The sequence below is a fragment of the Lynx canadensis genome, chromosome B4 (genome assembly GCF_007474595.2).
Source record: "Lynx canadensis isolate LIC74 chromosome B4, mLynCan4.pri.v2, whole genome shotgun sequence".
In the NCBI taxonomy this organism is placed as follows: Eukaryota; Metazoa; Chordata; class Mammalia; order Carnivora; family Felidae; genus Lynx; species Lynx canadensis.
This window is the reverse complement of record NC_044309.1, coordinates 5,151,119-5,172,855: the sequence shown is the minus strand read 5'-3', so window position 1 is coordinate 5,172,855 and position 21,737 is coordinate 5,151,119. Positions and strand designations below refer to the sequence as shown.

General features: G+C 44.9%; 1 protein-coding gene across 3 annotated transcripts in view; it reads left to right on the top strand.

Annotated features, from left to right (window-relative positions):
- IL15RA (interleukin 15 receptor subunit alpha) overlaps positions 1 to 11,270 on the top strand; it is a 48,336-nt gene extending 37,066 nt beyond the window's left edge. For 2 of the 3 annotated variants that reach the window (XM_030321112.1, XM_030321108.1), the window contains exons 4-7: positions 287 to 481; positions 2,081 to 2,113; positions 7,599 to 7,671; positions 10,403 to 11,270. In XM_030321112.1, the coding sequence (XP_030176972.1) occupies positions 287 to 481; positions 2,081 to 2,113; positions 7,599 to 7,671; positions 10,403 to 10,574 (473 nt within the window). In that variant the 3' untranslated portion in view covers positions 10,575 to 11,270. Of the gene's footprint in view, positions 1 to 286; positions 482 to 2,080; positions 2,114 to 5,286; positions 5,317 to 7,598; positions 7,672 to 10,402 lie in introns of all 3 variants that reach the window. The other variant, XM_030321110.1, reaches the window with a different exon arrangement.
- Positions 11,271 to 21,737: the final 10,467 nt, after the last annotated feature.

The window sequence follows — 21,737 nt, the reverse complement described above, 5'->3', positions numbered from 1 at the left end:
GTAAACAAGCCAGGAACGACTCGAATCCGTGGGATCTTTAGGTTACGTGCACCATGATAAATAGCTGTAGATCCTCTCGTGTTCTCAAATGTCCCTCGGCCATCCAGATGGAGGAATAGGCTACTCACTGAAGGGATTTCCCCAAAGAGCCCTGGAGGAGGGTGCTGGGCGAGGGCCAGCCCGGGGTGGGCTCACTAGAGCAAGTCTGAAGTCCACTGTCTTCTAGAGCTGCGCAGAGACACTCTTCAAAGTATTTATGTTCTCCATATCTTGCACTTTCCTACAGAGCCAGCTTTCACTTCCAAGTCAGACAGCACAGTGGCCACAAAGGCAGCTACTGAGCCAGGCTCCAGGCTGATACCATCAAAGCCTCCGGCTGTGGGAACCACAGGGGTAATCAATAATGAACCCTCCCGAGCCCCAGCTCAGACAACAGCAAAGGCCTTGGAACACACCCCCTCTGCCTCGCAGGAGACGCCAGGTTAGCACTGGCTTTGCATACTTTAGGAGAGGTCAGCAGTCCATGAGATGTGGGTGGAGACCTCGAGTGAGCTGGCTGCCAAGCATCACACCTTGCAATCCAAAGTCCAGGCCACTCAGCAACCCTCCACCTCCTGCTCTGTGCCACAGCCTCCTTGCTCTGCTCTCTAACCTCTGTGCTCTGCCTTGGCTCGGTCCAGCTGGAAAAGAAAGTCCGTCTGCCAGAGGTGAGAAGGCTCGGCGTATTGACCTGCATGGCAGAGGCTTTGCCGATCTGAATGGTATCTGCCGTCTCCCAATATGGGAGGACGGTGGAAGTTTTCTGCAATCTGGAGTCACAATCTGTGGTATGAAAGAGCCCTTGGTAATCTGCGTCTGCCGCAAAGGCATATCTGATTCTTTGTGGGGGTTTTCTTCGCTACCACAAAATACATTTGACTACATTCCCCATTCTGCACCTTTCATCCCCATGACTTGGTCATCCCATAACTGGAAGCCTGTATCTCCCGCCCCCGCTTCACCCACCTTGCCCATGCTCCCCACACCCCTCCCCTCTGGCACCCATCAGTTCGTTCTCTGTATTTATGAGTGTTTCTGCTTTTGTCTGTTTGTTCATTTGTTTTGTTTTTTAGATTCCACATCCAAGTGAAATCGTACGGTATTTGTCTTTCTCTGTTTGACTTATTTCACTTAGCCTGATACTGTCTAGGTCTGTCTGTGTTGTTGCAAATGGCATGACGTCATTGTTTTCTATGGCTGAGTAACATTCCGTTGTGATTATATACACCACATCTTCTTTATCCATTCACCTACTGATGGACACTTGGGCTTGCTTCCATATCTCAGCTGTTGTAAATAGTGCTGCAATAAACATTTGGGTGCCTGTAACTTTTCAAATTAGTGTTTTTGCTTTCTCTGGGTAAATACCCAATAGAATTACTGGATCATGTGGTAGCTCTTTAATCTTTTGAGGAACCTCCATACTGTTTTCCACAGTGGCTGCACCAGTTTACATTCCCACCAACAGTGCACAAGTTTCCCTTTTCTCCACATCCTCCCTAACACTTGTTATGTCTTGCCTTTTTGACTCTAGTCCTCCTCACGGGTGTAAGGTAATATCTCATTGTGGTTTTTCACTTGCATTTCCATGACGATCAGTGATGTTGAGTATCCTTTCATGTGCCTGTTGGCCATCTGTATGTCTTCTTTGGAAAAACATCTTTTCAAGTCCTCCGCCCATTTTTAATTGGATTATGTGTGTGTGTGTGTGTGTTGAGTTGTATAGGTTATTTATACATTTTGGATATTAACCCCTTATTAGTTATGTCGCTTGCAAATAGCTTCTCCAATTTAGTAAGTTGCCTTTTCGTTTTGTTGATGGTTTCCTTTGCTGTGCAAAAGGGCATATGTGATCCTTAAGCATGGCCCAGCAGCTAAGTAAACTACCCTTGTTCTTTGCTAACGGAAGTTTGGTTCCGCCAGCCATGACTCTCTCAGGCTTTAAGATGGGAGCCAAAATGTCTAGAATTCCTCCTGCTTAATGAGAAATGAGTGCCTTTAGGACTACGGCAATAACTGAACTGCACTCTCTTCTCTGCAGGTACCTATTCATACAGTTCCGGAACTGTGACTGGTAAGTGTTTTGTTTTTTTGGTCCTAGCAGTGCTTCTGCCCTGAGGACCTCGGTCTCAGGGTGCCGAACAGTCCTGGCTTATGCCTGCTGCCCCAGCATGGCCACTCACAGCCCCTTTCACTCTCAAAAGTGACTCAGTGTAGATAATAAGTCATAGATAGGATCACCCTACTTATGGGATTCTACCATGACTGTTTATCTCAATACTGGTAGCTTCTCTCTGTCAGGCTACACACGTGGGAACCAGAGAGCTGACACATCACAAAAGGGCCTCCTCGTTCAGCTACTCAGTTCCACTAAGCCGGGCTAGACTCATCCCAGACTTAGCAGAGAACCACAAGCGTGTGTGCGGCTGTCAGTAACATGATGTTATTCATCCGTCAGCTGCATTAATCTCTCACAGGGTGTTAGCGCCATGCACTTTACAGCAAGACTGGCCACACTTCTTGGGATAAAAGGCTGCTGTGTACACAAGACACACACAACACTCAACGTAGGAGAGGAAGAGACTGTCCCGGTGAGTGTTAAGGAGGAGAGTGGAAAAGTGTTTGCAAGGAAAAGAGGAAAGAAAAAGAGGAAGGGAGGGGAGGAGAGAGAAGAAGAGAAAGAAGGCAGAAATGCAAGTAGTAAGAGAGACTAAGACTTTCTGTACAAGTTTTCAATAAGCCAAAAAAAAAAAAAAAACACTGTAATTTATACAGAGAAAACACAACTTATTTCTATTTTCTATTCACGAGTTATCCTCTTAGAGAACGACTCATATTTTTATGATTATATTTTATCTGCATCAAGTGTCATCTAGAAAAAAAAAAAACAAGCAGCTTCAGCCATTTCAACAGCTTATATGCAAAGGCAAGAGATTGAAACTAAAATATGTTTATCATGTAAGAGGTGACCAGTAAGTCAAGTAGCCAGCCTAATTTTTCTCCTTATGTAATATACTACGTTCACCTTTCCACAAAGTTTTAAGTTTTTTATTCATTTTTTTGAATTGGTAATATTTGCCGGGGTTTAAAAATTACAAATTACAAAAACATATACAGGAAAAAGCCCCATCTTAAACTGAAAATTCCCTTGTAGGAAGAAAGTTACTCCTGTTACCAGCTTTCTGGGCATCCTTTCAGAGAGGATCGATACATGATGCTAGCTAGGTATTTTAGTTTCACTGTGTTACACCTGTGTTCATTTTCAACTAATGGTACCTCGTGGAAATCCTTCCACGTCAACACATAGAAACCACCTCATTCTTTAAAACAGCTACCAAATATTCCACTACCTGGATTGGCTACAATTTGTGTAGCCAACCCCCTATGGGCATGTGACTGTTGACAGTCTCGGCTACATTACAAACAGTGATTAATTGGAAAGCCTTCTATCTATCACTTGGCTATGTGCAAAGAAATCTGTAGGATAAAATCCTACACATAAAATTTGGGGGCCATATTTTCTATGTCGATTTTCAAACAACTACTTTACTACGGGATATCATCTTATGATGTATTTCTCCAGTTCGTGACTTTCACTGGACTAAAACATCAGAAACTCTCTCCCAAACTCTGAAGTGTCGTGTAATACACATTAAATCAACACTTACAATAGTCTGATAGCTCCGTGCAAGAAACTTTGGAAATACAGAGAATTACAAAAAACAAACAAACAAAAACTTTAAATCTTTCCTGTTATATGAATAAGATTTCCTTCTTCGAGGGCGCTTCAATATAAACATGTTAGCACCTAACTTAACAAGACAGATCAAATAATTGTCAGCAAAGAAATAAAAACGAGTTATACTTCACTAGGCGTTAAGTTTTATCTCCTAAGAAGGTGGAAGCTAAAATGGAAATCATGCTAGTTTTCTAAAGACACTTAGTGATGGTGACTTCCAACTACGTCATATATATCCCAGTACTGTGGACCAAGAGTATACCCGTCAGGTTCAAGTGGCAGAGGCATTCACTGGCTCCCTGAGCATCAGTAAATGTTGCTATTTCTGCACAAAGAAGCAAGCAGTTGAGAGTGTTTGTAAGGGTATATAAACGCTTTACCGTAGTAGTCGCTCAGCAAATGTGAATATTTTAATCAGCCCATTGATAACCACTGATATCACCATTTTTAAAATAAGCTATATAAATGATTATCACAGCTTTTAAAAGTTGCTTTTTTTTTTTTTTAGTTCAACAGAAAATGGTAAATGGTAGATGCCTAATAAACAGCAAATGAATAAGTGAAGTTGAGGACTTGGACATTTATTAATAAATGTTTAGGAAGTGTGATTCATCATTTCATTGTCTTAAATATCTACAGGCTCACTTGACAGCCTTTTTAATCAATAATTTCATTCATTCATTCTAACTATCTGGTCTCCAATCCTTGGCTAGGCTATTCTTGAGGGCTCCCGATTGTAAAATAAAAAGGTAGAATGTCGCCTAGGACAAGTGTTCACCCTGCCACGTCCCTTTAATATGCTGGGAGGGAAGAGTTAGATTTTCAAACTGTCATACCTCTCGTCTTTCATATCAGAAATAAATTTGCTGCAGTTGATATGCTCAGCCTTTAATACGAGCTAGCTCTATATCATTCGTCTGTTTATTCAATATAAATCGAGTTCTACTTGGTGCCACATTGGTCCTAAGTTGCAATAAAATGCAGATTTCTCATTGAGAAGCAAACAGCAGGTCAGAAGTACTTCAATTTATGGACCCTTAAGGGTTTAATTCAATCAATTACGTGTTTATTAAGTGCCTACTCTGAACCCAACACTTGTTATGTGCTTAGCACAGTAACAGCAGAGAAACACTGCCCAGGAATAATGAATTGATATTCTTACTTCAAAACTACCTTCCTCGGACACAGGCACACCAGCACTCTGGTCATGGCCACATGGCAAATAGCACTCCTTGGCTGACCTAGTTTTCAGGGACTGCTAAGGAATGGTGAGTCCCCATATTCTCAGGGGACATTTTCATCATCCACACTGGACAGTGGCCACTGGCTGCCAAGGCCACCTCTTACGTCAGACCCGCATGCGCTGTAGGATGAAGGCAGGGCAGGGAGTTACTGGCCTTTCTCGGCCTCCCAAGCAATAATCCACTCTTTCTCCTCCCTCCCCCAACTCAAATCCTCCTCTGTTGTCCTCTGGCTCACCAGACCTCTCTGTCTTCCTTTTTCTCCAGCCCATGCACCCCGCGAGGAAACACCAAAGGGTGAGGAACTTGCCAGTTGATATGTTTACCTATCATTTTAGTGATTTTGGTATCGGTTTCTTTACTCAGTTTGCCTGGATATAATTGAGGAAGAGGCCAAGGATCTGAGTTTGTCACTGAATTCAAACTGCTCTGTCGTATCGTTGGCTCAAGAGCCCTCCCCTCCCTGGACTTGGAGTCTGCAGATTCTATTCTCATTCAGAAGAAACAGGAAGACGCATTATGAAAGTAGAACCATAGTTAACATCAGCTGGCCTTTTCCAATAAATCCCTCCGTGGACAGTAAATGCATAACAAGCCTATTAGTCAGTGTGAAGAAATAGTTTACCCTAGGGTACACCATCTCTGCCTAGAAATTTATTTCTGGCTTTTAGTCATAATGATGATTAATGTTAAGTCTGAAAACTCAAAACATCTCTCACTGATTTGCCATGTTTTCCGTTATTTCCTCTGGGACTTTTCTATTTTATTTTTATTTACTTAGGCACAGGTAGTTTTGCTTTTACAACATTACTGTCTTCTGATGACAGTATCGTGCCAACAACGTCAGGAAAAGAGGAAATTTGTTTTAAAAAAGAAAGTAAAGATTATCTACAATTCCACCATGACTTAATACTTTGGGATCTATCCTTCAAGGCTGTCCTGTGCATATGGACATACATCTGGCCTACTGGAGATTCTTTTTTGGTTCATTTTTATCTCAACCAGCTTTTTTCACTTAAGATATTGTGGACATCTTTCCATGTTAATAAATACAGATTTATTTCATAATTAAAAAACATTTTTTTAATGTTTTTATTTATTTTTGAGACAGAGAGAGACAGAGCGTGAGCAGGGGAGGGGCAGAGAGAGAGGGAGACCCAGAATCCGAAGCAGGCTCCAGGCTCCGAGCTGTCAGCACAGAGCCCAACACGGGGCTCGAACCCATGGACGGTGAGATCATGACCTGAGATGAAGCTGGATGCTTAACCAACTGAGCCACCCAGGCGCCCCTCATTTCATAATTTTTAAAAGCTGAATGATATTCCATTGGATGGATATATTTTATTTACTAATTTAATTTTTCTATTAATAAGAGATTGAGATTAATATAAAAATTGTGGGTTTTTAATGTTTATTTATTTTTGAGAGAGAGAGAGAGAGAGAGAGAGTAAGCAGGGGGAGAGTCAGAGAGAGAGGGAGACTCAGTGAGATCATGACATGAGCAAAGTCGGTCGCTTAACTGACTGAGCCACCCACGTGCCCCTAAAAATTGTTTTAAACACTACTACAGGGGTGCCTGGGGTTCAGTCAATTAAGCGTCTGACTTTGGCTCAGGTCGTGATCTCACGGTTCGTGGGTTTGAGCCCCGCGTAAGACTCTGTGCTGACAGCTCAGAGCCTGGAGCCTGTTTCGGATTCTGTGTCTCCCACTCTCTCTGCCCCTCCCCTGCTCATGCTCTGTCTCTATCTCAAAAATAAATAAAACATTAAAAAAAAAAAAAAAAGGTTCACTATGTCCTCTGGCTAAGCCCTCTTGCTACCAGGAGATCCCACTGTTCCTATCTTGTGTAATAAATCTCAAATGGCCGAGAGCCACTGGCCTCCACCACTCCAGACCCTGCCTTCCAACTTGCCCAAAACAGGATCTTTCCCTTCTCCTCAGCCATTATCTTATTCTCCTCTTACCTGTAACACCTCTCTTAGAACACCACCTCATTCTCCTTACCATCTTCCTCACCATAGTTGCCAATAAAAAAAACAAAAAACAAAAAACAACACAGGCAAATAAAAAAACAACACGGGTGAAATTGGAAGATATGCTACATTGCATGCTGTGGTTTCTAAATCAGGAGTCTGTGAAACTGACGAAAAAGGAGAGGATGTCTCAGGGACAGCTGAGGAGGGCCCTCGCCCTGTCCGCTGACTGTGGCTTTCATAGCAGATATGGCTTCTTGTCCGCACAGTCCCACCCCAGCCCTTGAACTCTGAGGCTTTTGCCTTCCCTTCTCATCTGTCACCGTGTCTCTCTTGTTGGGAAGGATGGGATTAGGAGCAGGGGATGGGGACAACATGAACAGGTACGGTTTACACTGGTGGCATTGGTGGGGAAAGCATGGACTTTTGGCCCACAAGTAGAGTGCACTGGGCCGCAGAGAACTCGAGAAATGTTAACAACAGTAAGCTGGCTGGGAAGGCATTTGGATCTCTCTGCAGGAAGGTGAACCATACACTGTCCAGTTCTTAGAAGTGAACCTGCTCCCGGGACTTCTGGCATGACGGCTCACTTCTGCTCTCTTACAGCGGCCATCGTCATGCCTGTCACTGTGCTCTGTGTAGTATGTGTGGGACTTCTGGTGTGTTACAAAAGATCCAGGTGAGTAGAGCAAGAGAATCACCCTGGACGAGACTCTGCTCTTCCTCCGAGAAAAGAGCGGCACCGTAAAGACTCCGGGCCTGCCCTCGCAAAGGAAGGACCCCTTTCCCGGCTACTGAGGCAGGATCTTGTACGCACCCCCTTCTGTACTGGCCCAAAGGGGAGCCAGCCCTGGGACACCCCTCACTTTTTCCAAGACAGTCCGCAGGCCCCCAGTCAGAAACAGAAAAGTTTTCTTTCCTTTTTGGAAGGAAAGCGTGCCAAATAACTAAGTTGATGTGGATGCAGCTCTTACGCTACATTCACAAGTATATTTTCTTGCAATATATACATTTCATGGGTAGAGTACATCTTCTGCCACTTGCTGAAATTTGAGTTTTTATATATTTTTTAAATGTTTATTCATTTTTGAGAGAGAGACACAGACAGAGCATGACTGGGGGAGGGGCAGAGAGAGGGAGACACAGAATCCAAAGCAGGCTCCAGGCTCTGAGCTGTCAGCATACAGCCCGACACGGGGCTCCAGCCCATGAACCATGAGATCACGACCTGAGCCGAAGTCGGACGCTCACCCAACTGAGCCACCCAGGTGCCCCAGAGTTTTCATTATTTTTCTACTCTTTAGGTACTTGTATCATTTTCATTAAAGCCTCAAATGGCATATTAGTCTTAATTTTATACTCCTATTAATTAATAACCAGTGTTCCAGCATTCCATATTGCTATGGCTGTTCTGGATCCTTCCTCAGCATTACACAATGAACAATGGAAATCAAGTTTGCTGAAACTATTTAGTCACTAGTCATAAAATATTCTTTGCTAAATTTATCAGTATAAAGATTATACCATCCTTTGAGCCTGACTCTGGCAACATGAATATTCCATGAAATACTGCTATAAAGCCACAACGAAAAAGTCACCTAAATATTCACATCAATCTTCAAAAGCTGGTAATACCATCTCAACCAAAAGAGGTGCCAGAAACCTCACAGATCGTTTAGAAATTAACACACTAAGTCTGATGTGTTACTCAAAAACCTGTCAAAACAATCCCAAAAATGCTCAAATGCTGGCAAAATCAAAAATGACTTTTAAAGGATTTTCAAAATATCACTGTAACTAAATTTCCACATGAGCTGTTGTATTTGGAGTTACATTCTTAAGAGATTATAATGAGTAACTATATTGACTTAAAAAAAGTATACATAGTCTTTTTTAAGAACACATTAAAAAGAGAATCTTAAAAGACTTTGTATATTTGGTATATATGGCTAATAAGTATGCTTATAAGATGAAAATATCAATATTCACTGACTATAATAAGGAAATATTCATAAATGTATCTTTAAGAAGAATTGATAAACCTGAAAAGCAGAATGAAAAGCATAATAACTACTCGGTCATTTGGTGAATCAATTCTTTGCCATAAAGTTCTTTTTTTGCAAGTAGGTTATTAGGTAGATTTGTCACTCAACAAATTGGCTTTTAGCAAATTATTTTCAGTACATTGGCCTAGAGTCCTGATCCATAGTCTAGCTCTCACTCCAAGGAGCTCAAAGTGCTTATGTACTGTACTATTTTTTTATTGAAGTATGGTTGACATGCAATATCCAATTCGTTTCAGGTGTACATCATAGTGATTCAGTATTTTTATGAATTATGATATGATCCCCATGCTAAGTCTGCTTACTACCCGACACGGTACAAAGTTATTACAAATATCGTTGACTACATTCCCCATGCTGTACATGACATCCCCATGATTTAATTTATAACTGAAGTCTGTACCTCTTAATCCCCTTCACCTATTTCACCTGCTGGCCACTAGCCCCTCACCTCTAGCAACCACCAGTTTGTTCTCTGTACCCACACGTGTGTTTGCTTTGTTTGTCCATGTTTGTTTTCTAGGTTCCACATATAAGTGAAATCATATGGTATCTGTCTTTCTCTGTCTGACTTATTTCACGTAGCATAATGCCCTCTAGGTCCATCTGTGTTGTTGCAAATGGCAGGATGTCATTCTTTTTTATGGCTGAGTAATATTCCATTGTATCTACATAGCATTTCTTTACCCATTCATCAGTCAACGGACACTTAGGTTGCTTCCGTATCTTGGCTATTGTAAACAGTAACTGCAGTGAGCTTAGGGTGGATACAGCTCTTCAAATTGACGTTTTGGCTTTGTTTGGATTCAAAGTGTTTACTTTGAAATGCCCTAGACTTGCCTATCCTCCAGAGGTACATGATATAATCCATGGAAGAAAACTGCTGACCCAGAAACTCAGGGCCTAAAAAAACAGTGACAGGGAGACATGTGGAATTAAGACTCTGCCTCCCCTACTCTTGGTGACTCAGGAACTGATTAATATATTTGTTTCTTTAACACGTACAAAGTGCCAAGAACTGTTTTAAAAGCTTTATAAATATCGCATCATTTTCATCAAGACGATCTTGTCTGGCTTCCCCAGGCTCCCAGGACTCTTTCCTTTTTGTTCCTGCCATTTGACTACTGCTATTTAGCAGAGGGAAAAGAGGGGGTGAGTGGCTCCAACAGCATGGTGAATATTTAGCGGATGAGGGCGTTAAAATACCAAACTAAGGTTTAAATTCCATCTGTGGATGGAAGCGATCTAGGCCTTCTCCATCTGAGTGTTCAATAGGAACCATCTGTTGACTCGGTTTGCGGACAACCCTCTCCTCTTTTCAAAACCTGTGAATTACCTGCTTTACAGGCAAACTTCGCAGATACGCACTGTTGCAATAGAGAACATGGAAGAGATACCAATGACTGGGGGAACCAACGGCAGAGACGAGGATGCAGAAAACCAAGCACACAACCTAGGAAACTCCAGGGGGAAGCTGAGGGCAGCCAAGGCTGAAGCAAGGATGCCAACTCTTCCCTAGCCGAAGAGGTCCAAGGAAAGACTCAGGTGTTGGGCGCCAGCAAAGAGCCCGTCAGGATGATAAAACAAACATGTTGGTGTCATTTTATCGACCGTGGCCAGCCGAGACACCTCCTGTATTTGTAGCCTCTCCAGTCTCAGGATGCCCTGTCTCAGGAGTAGGGCTGACTTCCTAAAGTCCTGGCACTTGAAGCTTTCCTGGGAGTGGCTGGACACCTCGGCCTTCCTTTTACTTCATTAAGACATTTATTCAGGAGAGCTCATCAGCTTGACTATTCCATCCCGCATCCCGACTTGCAGTTCACAAAGAAGAGAAATAAATACACCTGCGGCTGGAAGAGAATTACGTGGCTCCTCCTGCCTTATGAGACGGCTGCGAGGATGATGACGTCATCGTAGCTCCTAACCACCGTCTCTCCAGTTAGGTGCTCTGCATGCACTGAAAAGGAGCAAAGAGGTACTGTGCCCAGTGAGTCCTCTTGATTTAAGGATTCAGAAAGAAGGAAACTGAACTCAGTGACATTTCCCATATATACGTTTTTCTATTTATACTCCTTGTCAATTATAGCTACATATTTTATAACTGTTATTTTGAAATTGTACCTTGTATAAACAAAATGTCTATTTTCAATACAAAAAAAAAAAAATAGTGCACTGAAAGAATCACTGAGGAGAAACATACCACAAAGAAAAAAAAGGAGAAAGCAGGGGAATACAGAGCCCCAAATGGTAGAGCTCGGCCTCTCTTTCTAAAAGTAGAAAAAAAAAATCTTGCCTAAATCTGGATCTGATCTCAGTTCTGGAAAATCTCTAATAAGACCTCCATGTGAGAAGCAACAGGTTATGGCCCAGGTGTGCCTGGCACACACAGTCTCTTTCCCTGTGTTGTTCTCTTTCTTTCCTTTAGAACATGTATTTATAAAACCACAGGCCTAATCTCACCTCCTCCTTTTATCGATGAGAAAATTGAGGCCGATAGCAGTTGACTTGCCCAAGGTCACATGGCTCCACTGATGCCAGCTTGGATGAAATTTAGGAAGGGCAGTGGGGTAGGAGAGGAGCAGTCACCACTATAAATGGGCCATGAGCCGCCTCACGCATAGCCAGGGGCAGCCAGGGAGCCACCGCCAGCATCCGGGAAGTGGGGCACAGGCTACAGCAGCAAGCATCCCCGTGCCTCCAGAAGCTCTCAAAGTATCCATTCCTTACCAACTTCCCGTCATCGCTTTAGATGGTTTCATCAAAAGGGAAGGAAGGGTAGGAATTTCAAATGGCCAGAGTTGGGATTTTAAATTTTTTTTTTTTTTCAACGTTTATTTATTTTTGGGACAGAGAGAGACAGAGCATGAACGGGGGAGGGGCAGAGAGAGAGGGAGACACAGAATCGGAAACAGGCTCCAGGCTCTGAGCCATCAGCCCAGAGCCCGACGCGGGGCTCGAACTCACGGACCGCGAGATCGTGACCTGGCTGAAGTCGGACGCTTAACCGACTGCGCCACCCAGGCGCCCCGAGAGTTGGGATTTTAGAGCCACACCCTTTTTCACTCTCTGCGATTCTCTTTTCGAACGAGAGGAAACTCACTGCCACGCACGAGCTGAGCCATGTTCATTGCCGTCGGGCTCCATACTTGATTATCCTGAACCCGACCGTTGCGACTTTTTGCTTCTCTCTTCAGCCCTGTGTTTCTAGAGTTCACCATTAACTGGATCCATTTTGTTCTTTATAAGAAGTTTTAAGAGTTTGACCCTTGTCTTAAAAACCAATCTGACAGAAGACACAACTTACACACACACACACAAGCTGGCAGATGTTCAGCAGAGCCAGAATTCTGAAAGGTGTCTGTGGCTGTACGAGGGGTGAGTCACATGGCCACTTCATGGGTCTGGGGTTCCACTTCACTGTCATCTTTGGAAAATAATACGATGACCTCTGGGGGCCCATTTCTAAGCTGTAGAATCACCTGGTTCAGATCCATCACAGAATAAGCCTGTGATCCATGAGGCACCAACCAAGTTCAAGCTGGGGAAATTGCACGACAAAAAAATAGATCTAGAAAAGTAGATCTAGACCCAGAAGCAAGCAGCGTCGGGTGGAGCTGAGGTCTGGAAGGATGGAGGCCAGGAGGGTGAGGGTGAATAAGTGGGTTTTTTTTGTTTGTTTTTTAAGTGAAGAGGTAAAATGAATTCTCCTACTGGGTGGTGCAGTTCTCCTAGGGACACGTTTAAGTAACTTGTATGATGCCAAAACATACCACGGCCCCAGAATTTACCCCCTGAGCAGTGATGGACATCTTGAAATTAGGAACTGTTTTCATCTTTGAATTTTCAGACACTGATGCAGTGCCCTGCAGGTGATTACCAAATGCTGGATAAATAAATTAAAATGCTCTTAACTGAAGTATGGCAATATTCTCTGACACAGGGTAGCCTGTTCTCAGGCACAGCTATAAAGGAGGTGATGTTGGTGACACTCAGCCTCTTGTCTTTCTGCATCCAGTCTCCCCATCCTTCCCTGTCAGTGCCAACCACTTGCCTCAGAGTTCTATCCCCATTTTACACATAAACAGAACTTGACCGATACCCCGAGGGTTCGGTTGGGAGTACACATGGGACTTGGAAGTGAGCAGGAGTGCCCAGAGAGTAGCGACAACCTACGGAAGGGCAGGTGTAAGTAAGCAGTAAGCAGTAAGCAGTACCCGGTCGGGGTCTGAGGCGCACCTCTTCCCTTGCATCAGGGGCCCTTCCTAATCCCTCCCACCTCCCCCCTACCAGTAGGCTGCACACCAGAGTTCTCCAGAATCACCACTATGCTACCTGAAAGCCTCAGATCCCTTCCACCTGGGAAGGTCCTGCCAACTGACCTGGTATCATGCTACTTCCTCCACTCATCTGTTGCTGCAAAACAAATCATGGAAGCTTTCAGCTACCACTGTTATCTCTGGGGGCCAACTGGGCTCAGCCGGTGCTTATGTGGCATCAACTAGATGCACTCACTGGGCTGCATTCAGCGTGGCTGGGCTGGGCTGGGCTGCAAGGTCTAAGAAGGCTTTGCTGGCTCACCAGGTGCACCAGCACTCTTCCGGGCTGGCTGGGGCTTCCTCACAGCATGGTGGCCATTGGGTGATCAGACTGTTACATGGTAACTGAAAGAAGCAACTGCCAGACCCCTTAAAGGCTAGGGACTGCCACAGGTCACTTCTGTTGCATTTTATTGGCCAAAGCAAGTCACCGGGCAGCCAGGTTCAAGGGGCGGGGTGGGGGTGGGGTTCAACAACAAAAGGAATCAATGGAAGCCATCTTTGGAGACTATCTACCACAATACCTTCCAGAGCCATCAAAGAAATGCAATTTGTCTTTCGATCTTTGGCACTCAGTAAATGCCAATAAATGTCAGATGCATGAATTAACAAACGAATCCAGGGATACCCACAAGGTACTAAGAGTCAATCTTTTTATTATTATTATTTTTTTTTTATTTTATTTTTTTTTTTAGTGGAAAAAGTATATAGGACTCAAAAGGATTTGAAAGTTCTACAACCGATAAGCCTTTAGCCCAGACGACATCTGTCAGCTGGCTGCAAATCTGAGTCATTCACATTGTTTTCTCCTCTCTCATTTCCTGTCTTCCACAATATTTGCCATGAAGAAAATTGATTGCCCTTCATCTTTGTTACTTTGTCTTGCTTTTTCGTGATCAATAAATAAGATTTTTACTCTCTTCTTTTTAAACCTTCTTCTAGACATTAGAAAGTAAGAGGACAGGGACCAAAAGAGCACATGTAAGGATCTCTCCATGTTTCTAACTGCCCAATCCATTTTCTTCACCAAGGAATGACCTTTACTGTTAGCTGAGACTGCCACGTCTTGGCCTCAGAATATCAAGAATGTTAGGAGAATCTTGAGTTTACTTGTTTTCCCACAAGCCTGTGGGAATTTATTTTCCCAGAATTTATGAACGTATGACACTACATGTACGTGGAAGTCTGGTTCATGCTTTTCTCCCCTTGGGGCCTATCTGTAAATCTACCCATTCTTTTGTTGTTTTTAGCTACCTGGGATATAACACTCCTTCTTCTACAATTTTGGGGGCCCACCATTGTGCTTACTGTGTGGGAGGGCCTTACTGCCCACCAACCTAGAGGCGGATATCCCCTCTCCTGTTCCCACGGGGGTGTGCAGCTCCAACCCAGGCCCACCAGACACCCTCACCTAGTTAGCACTCAGAAACTTGAATACAGAATGAATGAGCACAACAGAACTTAAAAAGCAGCACCTGGCGATGCTTCAACCCCATTGGATGGTTGTCATCCTGTTTCTTGGCTCAGCAGATTTTGGCTTTAGTCTCAATCCATTTTTGCAACCAAATCCTCCAACTCCCCATGGTTCTATGGCCCCCGACATTCGTTTTCTTTTTCCCTTAGGACAGATTCCATTGTCATTACTTGTCACTGAAAAGTTCCTAACCGATAGGGAAATTCGGTGCCAGGATAGCACATTGCAAATTACAGAGGAGTAATTACAGAGGGAAATGAGGATATCTGCCTTCAGGAAGGTAGAAAGTAGTGGAAATCCTGCTGATATTCTGAGATGGGAACCTAGCAGCCCACAGCACGCCGAGAATGAGTTCCCCGGAAGTTACCTGACATGGCATGCCCACAGAAGGCCCAGCTCTTGGAGACCGCATGTACATTTGGGTAGTTCATGAAGGCCTGGAGGAGGTAGAAATCAAGCTGCTGCCATCCTAAAACACTATGGGTAAGGAAACCCAAGGCCGCCGATGGGTGGCCACTATCAGTGGCAGTGAATGATTTAGAAAAGAGAGTAACAAGCTCAAATCCTCAAAGTCTCAATTCAAGCCACAGACTGAAACCTAGAGGCTTCTAGAACCAGGCTGAATGTCATCCTTCAGAGATCAAGGCCAAGAGGGCTGGAGACCCAACTTAAGATTCTGAATCCTCATGCTGTTGAGTAACAGTAGCTGAGTTTACAGCCCTGCCAGGTTTCTCAGCTGAAAGGCAGAGCACTGATTGGGTAACACTGGAATGAAGATACGGGGGAAAATTCAGAGGGTTCCGGTATCCCCACTCCCCACTTACCCCACCTGTCCTCAGAAGCAGCCCCCGGTTCTGTCCGGTAATGGTGCTCCTACCTCCTTGGCTGAGGAGTCCTCTTGCAGGAGGATGCTTATTCTCCTAGAGACCCACCCCCAACTCCTGATCTGCAAGAGTGGAGACTCGGCTCCCACATAGGCCTTCCAGAACCCCGCTCCATGCTGCCTCCCTCGCTGCACTTCCCAGTGCTTCCCGGGAACTGTCCCACTGTGTCCTCGTGGGCTGGGCACATTGCTCACAGTCTCAACTCATCTGTCAGTCTTTTGCCATACTCAGTCATTTGTCCAACCTACTGTTCAAGAAGCAGCTCGATTTCTACCTTCTCCAGGAGGCCTTCATGAACTACCCAAATGTACAAGATCATCTACCTCTGAGCTCCTATGACGTTATGTGCCCTATAAATGTGGCATTTACTTAACACTACCTTTGTATAGTAGAAGGAGCACAGGACTTAGAAAACCTGAGGCCAAGCTGTCCTCCTACCATTTGCTGGCCTCGTCACCTTGGAAGAATCCCTTACATTACACAGACTGACATTCCATCTTTGAAGTGGAGATAACACACATATTGTCCTTCTCATGTAGGTGAGGATCAAAAGAGACATTCGAAAGTGCTCTGTAAAGGGCATGTGTCTCTCCCCTCTTTCTCTAGACACTAGAGATGCTGAAATTGAAAACCTGGTACTTATCCTTGACATGCCTACAGCCTGTCCAAAAAGAAAGATCTATCAAAACAAAGCAAAACAGGTGTGCCTGGGTGGCTCAGTTAAGTGTCGGATTCTTGATTTCGGCTCAGGTCATGATCTCGAGGTTCATGGGTTCGAGCCCCACGTTCTGAGCTGTCAGCTCAGAGCCTGAAGCCTGCTTCAGATTCTGTCTCCCTCTCTCTCTGCCCCTCCCCCGCTAGCGTGTGCATTCCCTCTCCCACCAGCCCCCCTCACAAATAAATAAATAAACATTAAAAAATAACAAAAACCTCAACCACAAGTTCAGTCGCTGTATATGCCACGTGAGTCATGAACGCAGTAATGTTACAGAAGTTCAGGGAAGGAAGAAATTACTAAAAGGGCTGGGTGTTTGAGAAGCATTTTAGATGTAATGGGACTTATGATGAAGGATGGACGAGACTTAAATAAACAGAAACAAGCAGGGAGGGTCCTCAACAGGGAATGGTACATTCAGAAAAGGAAGAGTGAGGCGGCTGGTGGACGGGCTATCTGTGGGGCTGACAGGAGCGAGTCAGGCAGATGGCAGAGTCCGAGCGGGGGCTCCGGGAAGATTGCTCAGCAACTACATGTTCAGCAAACTGAAACAAACGGAGCCTTTAAGAGCAAAGGGCTCGCAGGCCTTGAATGCGATCAGAACACTGGGGTCTTCCCCCACATCACTGGCTCTACCCAACAGCCCCTTTCTGGCAGACACCATCACCGCGAACGCAGATGGTTACCTTTCCAGGGGTGTTTTTTCAATTCTCTGGGCAGAGAGCCAAAAGCATGAAGTACAAAATAAGTGTGTAATCTTCAAAATCCCCTTTGAGGAAAGGTGACCTGGAGGGCACACAAGCTGCTCTAATTCCTAGTGGTCGAGGGCCGCCTGGCTGCAAGTGGCTGCTGATGTCTCAGCATGTTTCGAGAAGCCTTAGTTTCCAGAAGCACCTTGGGTGCTACTGGGGGGAGGGGAAGCTTAGAAAACATTCTAGTTAGGGGCGCCTGGGTGGCTCAGTCAGTTAAGCATCCGACTTCAGCCCAGGTCACGATCTCACGGTTCGTGAGTTCGAGCCCCGCGTCAGGCTCTGTGCTGACAGCTTGGAGCCTGGAGCCTGCTTCGGATTCTGTGTCTCCCTCTCTCTCTCTGCACCTCCCCAGCTCATGCTCGCACTCTGTCTCTGTCAAAAATAAACAAACTTAAAAAAAATTAAAAGAAAAAAAAGAAAATGTTCTAGTTGCCACCCTGAGTCCCATCTAATTACAGCTGCTATACTCTTTAACTAGGAGTCAAATTTGGAGAATTCCATGGCTGAGAACATCTGAAAGCCTTCTATGCACTTGGCTGTTAAGAAACATAGTTGTTTTTTGTTTTTGTTTGTTTTTTGTTTTTTTTTTTTTGAAGAGTGGCTGCTCCAACCGTTCCCATGGTGGTAGCGGAAATACCATGGGTTTGGATGCGGCACTTGAGTTTGAGCCCAAGCTCTCACCTACATGCCGCCGAGCGCCACAGCCTGGGCCCGCCACTCCAGAATCTGTTCTGCCACCGTTCCTCCCGCTTAGTTGTGGAGACCTCGTGGAATAAGGCACATGAGGTCCTAAGTGTGTCTACCACGTAGGAGGTGTTTTGTAACTGAGATGTGTTTATATACTGTACAGCCAGGTGCTGGGCTGCCTACCCCTCTCCCCCTCTCCTTCCTCCTCAAACACATAGGTCTTTAGTCTTGTCCACACAGCCACGCACATCAGAGGAAGATGACGTCTCCAACTCTAGGAAAGCAACTGCTTATTACGTAAAGCCATCCCCCTCCTTAGTGATTGGTTTAGGAACGGGCAGGTGACCCAGTTCTGACCAGTGAGGTGTGAGGTCTGCTAGGGAAGCTTTTGGGAAAGGTTTCCCCACTCCTGAGAGACACAGAAGACACAGGCTTTCTTCTGTCACTGCTGCGTCTGGACACAGTGCCCCAAACTTCTGCAAATAGCAGAGAAGTCAGCTGGGGCAAAGCGGACACAAAGAATGACAGAGGCAAAAGACCCTGGGTAAAATCATAACATTTTTTGTTCAATGCCTTTTAGAGTCTTTGTTTTGGGTTACGGCCCAAAAAGTGATACAAAATCCGGTACTGAATTCGGTAATAGACAGTGGGGATATTCTAACAGACCCTAACATGGGGAACTGGCTGAGCAGAGGAGGTAGAACAGAGGGTAGGGAGAAAGGTCCCCACGACTTCAGGCTAGAAAGCTGATGTCCCTGTTAAGTAGCTGTGAAACGACAGATTAAAATGTTACTGTCTTACCACGGGTCCAGATTAGGAAAATGTACCACTGGGGAAATGATCACTTAAAAAGATCCACAACCATTGAATCACATGTTTAAAAAAGGAAAACAGGGGCGCCTGGGTGGCGCAGTCGGTTAAGCGTCCGACTTCAGCCAGGTCACGATCTCGCAGCCCGTGAGTTCGAGCCCCGCGTCGGGCTCTGGGCTGATGGCTCAGAGCCTGGAGCCTGTTTCCGATTCTGTGTCTCCCTCTCTCTCTGCCCCTCCCCCGTTCATGCTCTGTCTCTCTCTGTCCCAAAAATAAATAAACGTTGAAAAAAAAAAAAATTTAAAAAAAAAAAAAAAAGGAAAACAAAACCAAGGTGTTGATATCGTGTTGGCTCCTTCTGGGGCCATTGGTAAGGCCCGTGATAGATGAGCTTTGGGCGAGTGTGGGCCAGAAAATATGGCTTTGCCAAGAGGTCTTTTCTGCCTGGAACTCAAGTCAGACTGACATTCTAGCTGCAGCAAGAAGCCCCTGGAGGGTTTTAAGCAGGGGTTTAAAGAAGCAGGGACACAATTTAGCCTTCATTTTAAGACGCTGTGTCCTTCCACATGGAGAGTAGAAGAGATGAGCCAGGGCAAAGGCATGGAGCCACTGCTGGATGTGGCCACTGGGCCCGGAGAGACGAGAGCGCTGGCCGAAGAGATGGGATGATGGAGAGAAATGGACTCAAGATCCATTAGGGGTAAGGTCAAAAGGATCTGGGTGATGGTGCCTGTGCTGACGTGGAGAAGGCTGAGGGGAGGACCCGGTTGGCGCAGGGGAAGAAACCCAGAGCTGCATTTTGGATATGTTGGCAACATTGCTAAAACAGCAAATGGAAGAAGCAAGCAAAGGCATCTAAGGCTGAAACTCCTCTCTCTCCGTCTATTCTACCTTTTTGTCCAAACCACTAGGAACGGAAACCATATAAAATGACTGGTGGTGAGGAGCATGAGGGACGGCCCTGCTGGGCTCTCTTGGAGATTCTGTAACCATGTAGCCCAGGGAGGGAGTCCCCGTCCAAATGCCCTGAACCCCTCACAGCCCAAGGCCTAGGTCTTTCATGAAAGAGACCTCAGAAAGGGGTACGTGTGGGTCTTCATCTGTCTGGGGACAGTGTCCGGAGCCTGTGCTATCCGCTTCTATGCGTGTCCTCTACACCAGCCTCAAACTAGTTAGTGACAGCTAACTGAACTTCCTCCTTAACCATTTATACGTGCTTCCTTTACATCTCACATCCCAGCCCTCACCCTAACCATCAACCAACGCCCCTCGCCCATACCCTCCATCAGCCCCTCTGCTAGTTCCACTCAGCATGATGCGTGTTCACATTTCTTACACTTTAAAAACCAACTCCCCTCCCTGAAGCCCCATCCACTGTCTTACCTCTTCCCCCATCCACTGTCTTACCTCTTCCCAGCCTCACTTGAGACTCGTCTACATGGACCGTGTCCCATTTTTTCACTGCCCACCCATATTCTAAAGGTCTGCCATAAAGGCAGGATTTAAGCCAACAGGGATATAAGATACTTTACTGGAAAAGCACCCCACCTCTCTATCTCCCCCTCCCAAAAGGAAATGGTTTAAAAATCTTTTAGCTGGGGGCACCTGGGTGACAACAGTCAGTTAAGCATCCGAGTCTTGATTTCAGCTCAGGTCACGATCTCACAATTCATGGGTTCGAACCCCGCGTCGAGCTCTGTGCTGATAGCATGGAGCCTGCTTGGGATTCCCTCGCTCCCTCTCTCTGCTCCTCCCCTGCTCACACTCTCTTTCTCTCAAAAACAAAACAAAACAAAAAACCTTAAAAAAAAATCTTTTAGCCGATTGGTGTGGTACACCTGTCTTTATCTCTAAGCTCTTACTGACTTCTACTTCCATTTTTCAATTTCAGGCACTGTAGCCGACATCTTACTACGGAAGCTGAAGACTGAACACGTTCCTGCCAGTCACACGTCCACACGTTTTCCGGCCTCCATCACACACACTGACATCAGCAAGCCTATGAAAGCACAGCTATGTGCCGCTGAGTGAGTTCACAATCACTGCTTTTTCTCACCACAGCCTGTTGCTTTAATTTATTAAAGAATTCACAATTTCCTTGTTTCTCCTCTCCATTTCCTTTGTTTTCTGGGTGTTTATCACTACCTCCAGTCTGAACACTCTCCCTGCTATGTAAATATCCTCCCAAGATGTTGAGGAAGACTTGGTATGCCCTCCACGTCTGCCACATTCTTGTTTCTTAGAGGAACGTCCTCCTCCTCCTTGGTTTGCTCTTGACTTCATTGTAACTCAATCCTCCGGCAGCTTCTTGGTCGGTAAAACTTTTGTGTGAAAATGCCTTTATTCTCTGGTTAGGTGTAGAATTCTAAGTCGGAAATCCTTTCCCCCCAGTTTTGAAGGTACAGCTCCACGGTGCTGTTGCTGTGGAATCTGAAGACATTTTGATTTGTAGATGACTTCTTTCCAGGAGCTTCTACGATCTTTGTCTCTCGTGTTTCTAAAATTTCACCATGATAGCCTCACTGTAGATCTATTTTAATCCATTTTGCTGAGCATTTGAATCTGGGAACTCATATATTCGGTTGTGGGTAATTTTCATGATTTTTAAAAACAATTTCCCAGCCTCTGTCTTTCTCTTCCTGAAACTTTTACAGATGCTCAACTTCTTATATTGGTTCTAACTACTTATTTCCTTTCTTTCTCAATCTTTGTTTTTGCCCTACTTTCCAAATTATTTTCTCAATCTATCCAACAATTTTTTTAAAAAAAAATTTTAACGTTTATTCATATTTTGAAAGACAGAGAGAGTGAGTGGGGGAGGGGCAGAGAGCAAGGGAGACACAGAATCCGAAGCAGGCTCCAGGCTCTGAACTGACAGCACAGAGCCCGATGAGGGGCTCGAACTAACAGACTGTGAGATCATGACCTGAGCCGAGGTCGGATGCTTAACCAACTGAGCCACTCAGGTGCCCCAATCCTTCCAACAATTCTATTGGTTTTTTTCTATTTCTTTCATACTTTTGTCTCTGAATATTCACGTGTAT